The following is an 8914-nucleotide window of genomic DNA, read 5'->3' as shown; positions in this document are numbered from 1 at the left end:
CGACTCCCAACACCCAAGAAGAAACTTGCTAGTAAGACCTGCAGACAGGAAAATGGTCGGAAGATGTAGGGAGGCCGAATGGTTCCAAGTGGCCTAGATTGGTCAGACATGCGATGATGAAGAAACAAAGGATAGAAAAGACGACATAATCATTCAACTTATTGCTACTTCTTGCGTTAGGGAGTAGGACGAGTGTGCGTATCACTAATGCATAAGTCATGGCCTCAGATCCGCTCAGCCAACGACAAATGCATGCATATGTGGCAACACAAATCCCATCGCACGAGGGTGTTGCTCTCCTGCCTTCAGTAGACGAAGTCAGCTAGCCGGGCGTCTTACCTTTTAACGTCAAAAGTCTCCATATGTTGGAGATAGAGGGATTAATCCATAAGAAAATTTCTTTTTTTAATACCTAACTCATTCCCCTTTAAAAGAGTTGATAAAACATGAAGTGCACAATATTTTTTTCATATGGATATACGTTTCTTTGGTCAGCCAATTATCCAATCGAAAGGCATGATTCATGATGCCTGTCTTTCGATTGTTTTGATGTAGTCCTATGGTATCTTCCTAGTGGGATCTATTAAATTTTCTTGAGATTCATGTGGTCATATGTTCAATGTACAATTAAACACATATCTTCAATTTAGAACACTGGTTGACAAAGTTCAACTTCCATACTAATGTCTAAAACCATAAAATAAAATAAAAAATGTTTACAAAAAAATAAAATAGAATGGCGTACATATTGAAGCACACCAAATAGCCCATAAGAAAAAAAAAAAATCGCTGTTTTTTGAAGCGACTGTCGAGTTCAAATTTCCCTCCCCAAAGCCCTGTGCTCCCTTGCTCTCTTTCTCTGACTCACTGGGAGCATTTTCTCATGAGGTACTAGTGAAACCCTAGTTTCCTGCTCCTATTGAACTCGTCGCTTCGATTCTGCTCCACTTTTTCTCCAATATTCTATAGGCAAAGGGGTCGTTCTTATGGAAATCGCATCACCTGATGCCGAGCGGTTTTCAGAGGACCAAATCGCGTTGGTCGACGAGGGGAGAAAGCTGCCAAGAGAAACTAATGATAAAAGGTAGACGCGGAAAACTCCTCAAACTATGCAGCTCTTATGGAATACGCTAGTAATGTTCACTCCTTTGTCTGATTTATTAAACTTAATTGCAAAGAAATGAATCCAATCCATGGAGAAGATTAAACGGTGGGCCGCTGAAGAGGACTAGCTGGAATCGATCCCTTTCCATAAGGTCAGCTTGGAGTTTATGTCATTCTTAGTTTCGATTGAATTTTTAACCTTCTTGTTTCAAGATTATGAATGAGAATTTTATAACAACGCTTCGTGATCGCTATTTTGTTGGCTGTGGTTATAAAGTTTGCCCTTAATGCTTATTTTAATTTTATCGCTTATTCATAGGGGAAGGGAAAGCATAATATTTGTTGGCGGCCTTGATTTGAGGACAAAACCAAAACAAAGAGGCGAGCGGAATAAAATAAAGCAGGTCTTGTTTCTCTACTAATATTATCTTAAAGCTTCTTTTTCTTTTTTGTTGAAGTTAGATTCTCTTGATTGGCACTTCAGTAAGATAGGATGATAGTCATTCTCTATGGCAACATACATGGTGTGTTTGCAGAAGAAAGCTTCGGAACAACTCTATGATTTCAGCAAGGAAAAGGCATATTTTGAAGAGGTTGATGCCTTTGAACTGTTGGAGGAAAGTCCTTCACCCAATAAGTTTACTTGGAAGATGGGTGCAGATTATAACTGCATGGAGCAGGACTTGACTGCCATTGTGGGTCGATGGAGAAGATCAAAGCTTTTTTCGGGACAGTGCACTGCATGGCCACTTTCTAAGATAATGGAAACAATACCAGCTCCCTCAAGTTACACTACTACTGATGGTTCTGTCAAGCATGGTGTTGTCCGTTCTCTATCACAGATCAGAGAAAATTCAACTTTTGAAGTGAGCGAGTGTAAATCCTATAGTGCAACAAAGAAATCTACGAAGGAGTTTCTCTCAGAGGTTGCCTCAAACTTTTCTATTGTCCCAAGGGGTATTTCTTTAGGAAGTGCTAATAAAAAATTGATTGAAGATTTGAGGGCAGATTCTGTTTTATCTTCCCTTAGTGCCCTCAGCATAAAACAAGAGGGAATCATCAATGATGAATGTGAAGGTGCAATGGCTTTCTCAAAGAACAAGACATGTAAGATGGTTAAGGCTGGTGGCATGAACGATTCAGGGGCCTTACCTGGAGAGTCATGTGGTGGGGAATCACTGACTGCATTTGAGCAACTTCTTATGGTTTGCAAGCAGTCATGTCCAATAAAATTGTCTGAAGTCTTCTTGGATTATTGGTAAATTCCTAGTTTTTTAATTAAAACTTTCATACACATTTATATGACTATTTTTTAAACAAGTCTCTAATCTCACAAGCATGAATATGTTCCCACGAATTTTTGAATTGTTAATTCACTCCTCTAGTAAATGCTGTAAATAAGTGTTTATTATTTCATTTAAGAACTTTATATAATGATTTGGTTTCAATAGTTTTTTTTCTTGTTTGATTCTCATTTGAATATATAAATCAACTAGCGAGCTCATTTTGATAATCAATTAGCAAGTTGCAGCTTCTAGATCATACAAAAAATACTTTAACATTTTGTTTTCTTGATTCTACGAATTTTAAATAACATATCCTTTGAATCTTTAAACATCAAGAGAGATTTCAGTTATTGCTTCCCACTTGAATTTTTTTTAACTAGATAAAAAATTATGTTGAACTTAATATTGGTAAGTTGTCGCTTAAACCCTTGATGACATGGGTTTTTAAATGGTTGGTTGTTTTCTTCACTAGACTTAGATATTAAACAACTCGAACCGATTCCATACAATCAAAGCCGATCATGAAGTAATCTTCATCTTTTGCCCAACCTGAACCAAACCAAAATTTGTAGAACTTGTATTTGCTCTATGTTTCTTAACTTTGACACACTATCATTTTTGTGGTATATAAATTAACTCACCAGTTATATACACTTAAATTATATCCTAGGCTAGTTCAATTAGTTTTGTTGAAAAGTATGAACTAGGTTCAAAGCTAGCAAACTAGGAAAGTTGAATACTTGAAAGTCACCAGAAGCATGATGAACTCAACATCTAGTTCAACTCGCTCAAAAACTATCCACTTGATTATACTCTCTTCAAAGATTGAATAAAGTCACTCATGCCATTAAGGTTGCTTACCCGACTTGCTAATGGTACTCACTAGCTTCGACTTGCCTTAATAAAGTTGGTCGGTTACTGCATGCAAACTCACCCCTTACTTGAAAATTAGCATTTGTACTCTATTTAACCAAATGATTATATATTAGCTAAGTTCATTTATAGCAAGCATTTATTAAGTTTTGCTATATAGTTTTATTTATGTTGTTTAAATGTAACTTTTCTTGCATCATTTTGCTTTATCCCTAGTTTATAAACAGGGAGTCAAATGGTGGGATAGATATTTTGAATGATTTTCTTAAGTTTTAGTACTTTTAACAAACAAGTAAAATCTTAGAGTTTCACATTTTATATTACCTTTTCTTTGATTTTTTTTTCTTTTGTTTCATAGTTATTTTTCTTAGTAAGGTTTTGTTGTTTACCATTTACAAATTTATATTCAATATTCTGTTAAGTACGGTGAGCATGGGGAGATGCTAAAGACAAAAAAATATGATTTGGAATAATATCAAGACATGGAGAGGTATTTTTTATTATTTATTTATCTATTTTTAGACAGTGAGGTTAGTTGCTTTGAAGTACCTAGACTCTGTTAGGTGTAAAAACTTAATCAGCCTTCTATTGGATTCTTAACAATGAGATTCTCTCCCGTCGTTTATTGTAAATGTTGCTAAGCTTTATGAAACTCAACATTAGGGAGGAAGGTTGAGCTTGACTCTTCTTCAAAATAGGAAACATCACTCACTATTTCTTCAAAATAGAAAACATGACTCACTACTTGAACTTGTTAGAAAGGACGCTAAAAGAGAAGTGTCAAATGAAGTGAGAAAATATGAAAATGCGAATGATTCCTTAAAGTGATATCTAAAGCTTTGATACCCTATTTATTAAGAAGTTTGAAATTCTTGGTTAGTGGTCAAATTAAAACCATTTTATTTTGTTTCAAATTTGAAAACAGAAAATCTACAAAAGTTTAGCAAAATAAATTCATCATTTCAATGACTTCAAGAAATAATATGATCCGTCCAACCCAATTTAATGGTTGATTTTGATATTAAAAGTGTACAAAATACAATGACTAATAAAATAGACTAAAATAAATTGCTAGTAAAAGATTGAAAAGTAATTTATCATTTCAGTAAAATAGTTCTAATACATCCAAAGAAAATAGAAGTACTAAATAAAGAGTTTCATTACAAGTAATACAATTTACCTCTTTTAGCAATTAACAACTTTTGTTGAGGACCTGAAATTGATCTTTCTATGATATTTTCTCTGGTGAAACAAAGCCAAGTTAAAAAACGAATCAAGTGTAATTTCTTGAGGCATGGATTAATGCTGAATTAATTGTTAGAAAATAATAATGAACCGTCAAAGCCAATTTAATGGTTGATTTTGAGATTAAAAGTATGCAAAATACAATGACTAATAAAATATATAAAAAAAATTTGCTAGTAAAAGATCGAAAAATAATTTATCATTTTAGTAAAATAGTTCATAATACATCCAAAGAAAATAAAAGTGACAAATAATGAGTTTTATTACAAGTAATACAATTTACCTCTTTTAGCAATTAAGAACTTTCATTAAGGACCTGAAATTGAGCTTTCTTTGATAATTTATCTGGTGAAACAAAGCCAAATAATAAGTCAAAAAAAGAATCAAGTGTAATTTCTTGAGGCGTGGATTAATGTTGAATTAATTGTTAGACAACAAACTAATTTCCCGCAAAAAAAAAAGAAAAAAAAATAAAATCTTCTAAATAAGTCTAGACTTTGGTTTTTAACGTGACCTCATTACTGAGGTTGTGAGCAACTTCTTCTAAATCCAAAGAGAAGGTTAACTTATAAAAGCTTCATGCTTGTTCTCTATTAAAGTCGAATAATTTACTTCAACCTTGATATAAGTTCTGATTTTTGCAAGTTGATGTAGAAAGTTAACTTTATCTGAGTTGGCATGATCTTGACTGGTGTTAATGAAAGACTTAAAAGAATAAACTCAGTCATTAAATCATTAAGTTTTTGGACAAAAAAAAAAGTCTTATTCTCATCTCGAGTAGTGATTGTAGCCAAACTATGCACCTTAAGGCTATGGTACAATGAAGTATTATTATTCATATTATTTTTCCTTCAGAAGCCACTTCAATAAATTTAACAACTAAGGCCATATTTTCAACTTTCCCTGGAAAATTTTAGGTGAAAAATCTCTGGCTAGTGCTCTTAAGAGAAAGTAATAAAGAGCTCGGTCTTTATGTGTGAACAAAATCCAGAAATGAGAGCCAATCCAAAGATTGGTTCTGAAAACTTGAAATGATAACTGAACAGAGTACATGTACAGCTTTGTTAGAATTGGTTGTTTCATACATTTGTACAAGTCAATGTTGCCACATTTAATTGATAGCGTATTGGAAACATTTTCTCATGAAAATATTCAGATTTTGTTCTTAGTTTAAAAATGGCTTTTGTGGAGACAGTGATGCTAGCAATATAATAAAGCTTGGTGAAGGCACATATGGCGAGGCTTTTAGAACTGGTGAAACAGTATGCAAGATAGTTCCCATTGACGGTGATTTGGTTGTTAATGGAGAAGTCCAGAAGGTTTGCAGAGCTCTTTTTTAGCTTTTTTTACAGTCGACCTTTTTTCGTGTTAATGATGCTTTTGCTCTCTCTCTCTTCCTTTTAGAAATCTGAAGAAGTGTTAGAAGAGGTCTTGCTTTCCTTAACGCTAAATTCTTTGAGAGAGCAGCATGAATATGGAGAAAAGCTAAATTCGTGTGCAAATTTTATTGAGACCAAGGAGTATGTTGATATTTTTCTTGCCTAATCTCACTATTCATACCCCGTGCAATCATTTTGTTTAGCTCTCTGTAAACATTGTCTTAATTCCTTACAGTTTTAGAGTATGTCAAGGCTTGTACGATACACACTTAATTAGAGCATGGGAAGAGTGGGATGCCAAAAATAATTCTGAAAATGATCATCCTTGTGCATTTCCTGACAATCAAGTTGTTTTCAGACTCTAAGACATTAATTTTGACAACTGTCCTATGTTAATGATAGAATTTGAAAATCTCTATTTCCTAAGCAATAGTAACTCTTATTTCAGTGCTACATTGTGTTTGTATTAGCTGATGGTGGAAAGGATCTTGAAAACTCTGTCCTTAAAAAATTTAATGAGGCTCGAAGTTTACTTGTGCAGGCAAGCAATTTGTTAACCCTCTCCTCTCACAAAATTGTTTTGGTAAACATTTGCTTTTCATGTGAAGGCAGTTCCATCTTTCTCGTTGTAGGTTACCGCTTCATTAGCTGTGGCAGAAGTTGCATGTGAATTTGAACATCGAGATTTACACTGGTAACAATTTGCTTTTGAAACTTCCAAATGATTCATTTCATTTTGCTTTATTGTTGCCTACGAATACCATTTACCGCTAGTGAATTAAATAAAAAATATTACTTGTAGGGGTAACATTCTTTTACGTCGTAATGGGGCCACAATTGTTAATTTCACCCTCGAAGGGAAAAAAATGAGTGTAAATAACTTTGGGCTGGCAGTATCTATAATTGACTTCACACTTTCTCGTATCAACACTGGTAATTTTTCTTTCACAATATCTTTGTGCAATTTATTGACAAACTTTATGTTTTTGTTCGTTAGTTTTTTTATTTGAAAAAACTCTATTTAGACCTTGGATGCAATACTTGTATTGACCATTTTTTACCATTAAACACAATCCTTAGAACATAAGAAGATTTTGCATCATTTAGATGGTTGCGGAATTTGCCGCATCATTTATTGCGTTACCGTATCAGTGATTTTCCTTTATGAGAATTGTGATGGTCTGATTACTCGAGTATTTTAAAGAAAGTCAGTATATTTTCTCATGTTATGAAATCTGTAAAGTTATGAACTTTTTTGTCAATACTAGCCACGAAGGAATTGCTCAGTAATCATTACAACCTAGAAGCCTTGATATTGCATATATGCAAATTTGATTAGGGTTGGATTCTTTAATAGTTCTGAACTTTTGCCAAAGGCCTTCTTTTATTAATCTTTTCATGTGTTATTATATTAATGTGTTAAAGAAAATTAAGATTAAGTGACAAAAGTAAAATAAGATTAAGTGAGAAAAGTAGACGGAATAAATTTGGAGCGTTGGGCATGTAGGGTCATGAGATTTACACCTGCATCTAGTTTGAGAATATGATATTCCATGAAGATTTGTGTCTGTTAATTTCTTTTATGCTTCAAATAGAGAAAATTATACTGAGAAATAGGCCAAGGAGCAAGCAAGAATCCTTTTCATGGACTTAGGTCTGAGTTATTTGAGCTTTGCTGTTTACAGCATAACGTGTACTGCATGATTAGATTTTGCATGACCACAGGAGAAGCTGTACTATTTCTTAACCTTTCAGCAGATCCTGAACTCTTCAAGGGTCCTAAATTGAATATACAGGTGAGAAGCAAGTTAAAGTAGCTCTAGATGTTTAAAATTAAGCCCCATTCTATTGTCTATTTGTCTTTTTGGCAGTTCGAAACATATAGAAGGATGAAAGTAGTCACTGGAGGATGCTGGGAAGAGAGGTATGTCTTTGCTCTATATTCTGGTTATGTCTAACACAAATGATTACCTCAGTTTCAATCAGTTATGATCTGCTGTCATTAAATCCTGATACTTATGAATGGTTCCACTAAGTCAGTTTCGTCCCTGCCTATGCTTGAAGAAACTTTACATGGCATTGAATAGATGAAATAAAAAGTATATTATTTTACTGATGTAATATATTGCTAAGGAGCTTCCCCAAGACCAATGTTCTTTGGCTAATGTATCTTGTTGACATTTTGGACAAGAAGAAAATCTTTGTAAGTGTTTAATTTGAAAATGTTTGCCAGCAAAACCCAAAAGCTCCACTGATTGCCTGCAAAATCTTCATTTTTTTTTCCAGGATCGGACGACAAAGGATGTGAGAGATCTTAGGTCATTTAAAAGGCGTTTGAACAACTATGAATCTGCTAAGGATTCTCTGTCTGATCCATTCTTAAGTGAACTTCTTTTACCTTCAGGTTACATTTCCAGAGATTTGTAACTTCATTACATTCTGGAAAGAATAAACTTTCAGCATTTGTTCCAAAACAAATTAATTTTTTTTATGATTTTATGGTTTTATTCCCTCAGGTATGATGAATAGTTATGACTTGGTGACATTAGTTAAAGCCACCTAATGTGACTAGAAGGGAGTTCCTCATTCCTCCCTTTGAAGCTAGAGTTTCAAGAAGGTTTTTTATTTGATTTGCTAATTAGATTATGAAACGGTGAGTTAATTAGGTGTGCAACTGTTTAATTTTTCTTAGAATTGCCAATGTATTCTTTACATAATGCACACATTGAAAGCTAAAAATTATTACAGAATACTATATATAAATTTAATGACAAAATATTTAGAACACATATACACAAGGCTATAAGGTATAGGTTGAATTAATCAAGCATATGAGTATAATTTGTAGAACACGATACTAGTATAAAACTCAATAATAAAAGCAATTGCAATTTTTTGCCATCACTAAAATTATCACAAAAATTCACATATAACATAAATTATGGTGATCAGAATATCATTGAAATTATATGAGCATAAATTTTGTCAACATAATTGTAGTATTAACTCTTATTTTAGATTCACCAC

At 33.3% G+C, this 8914-nt stretch overlaps 1 protein-coding gene across 3 annotated transcripts; it reads left to right on the top strand.

The window, feature by feature from the left end:
- The first annotated feature begins 779 nt into the window (after positions 1–779).
- On the top strand, positions 780–8543 carry LOC110036688 (serine/threonine-protein kinase haspin homolog). 3 transcript variants are annotated; one of them, XM_020741187.1, is made up of 16 exons: positions 780–888; positions 970–1084; positions 1179–1256; positions 1424–1508; positions 1641–2362; positions 5704–5827; positions 5913–6028; positions 6123–6234; positions 6336–6428; positions 6520–6581; positions 6690–6820; positions 7613–7683; positions 7759–7811; positions 8024–8090; positions 8174–8291; positions 8404–8541. In XM_020741187.1, the coding sequence occupies exons 2-16, from the start codon at positions 987–989 to the stop codon at positions 8448–8450; spliced, it is 1977 nt and encodes a 658-aa protein (XP_020596846.1). In that variant the 5' UTR covers positions 780–888; positions 970–986; the 3' UTR covers positions 8451–8541. The 3 variants fall into 3 exon arrangements, 2 of the variants coding, with proteins under 2 accessions (XP_020596846.1, XP_020596847.1); XR_002295255.1 differs by lacking the exon at positions 8404–8541 and having other exon boundaries at positions 780–1084; positions 7928–8090; positions 8174–8192; XM_020741188.1 differs by lacking the exons at positions 5913–6028; positions 6123–6234 and having other exon boundaries at positions 780–1084; positions 8404–8543.
- The last annotated feature ends 371 nt before the right edge of the window (positions 8544–8914 follow it).

This window comes from Phalaenopsis equestris, unplaced genomic scaffold (genome assembly GCF_001263595.1).
Source record: "Phalaenopsis equestris unplaced genomic scaffold, ASM126359v1 Scaffold209690, whole genome shotgun sequence".
Taxonomy (NCBI): domain Eukaryota; kingdom Viridiplantae; phylum Streptophyta; class Magnoliopsida; order Asparagales; family Orchidaceae; genus Phalaenopsis; species Phalaenopsis equestris.
Note: the sequence above shows the minus strand (reverse complement) of the source record. Positions and strands in the feature narration are given on the sequence as shown.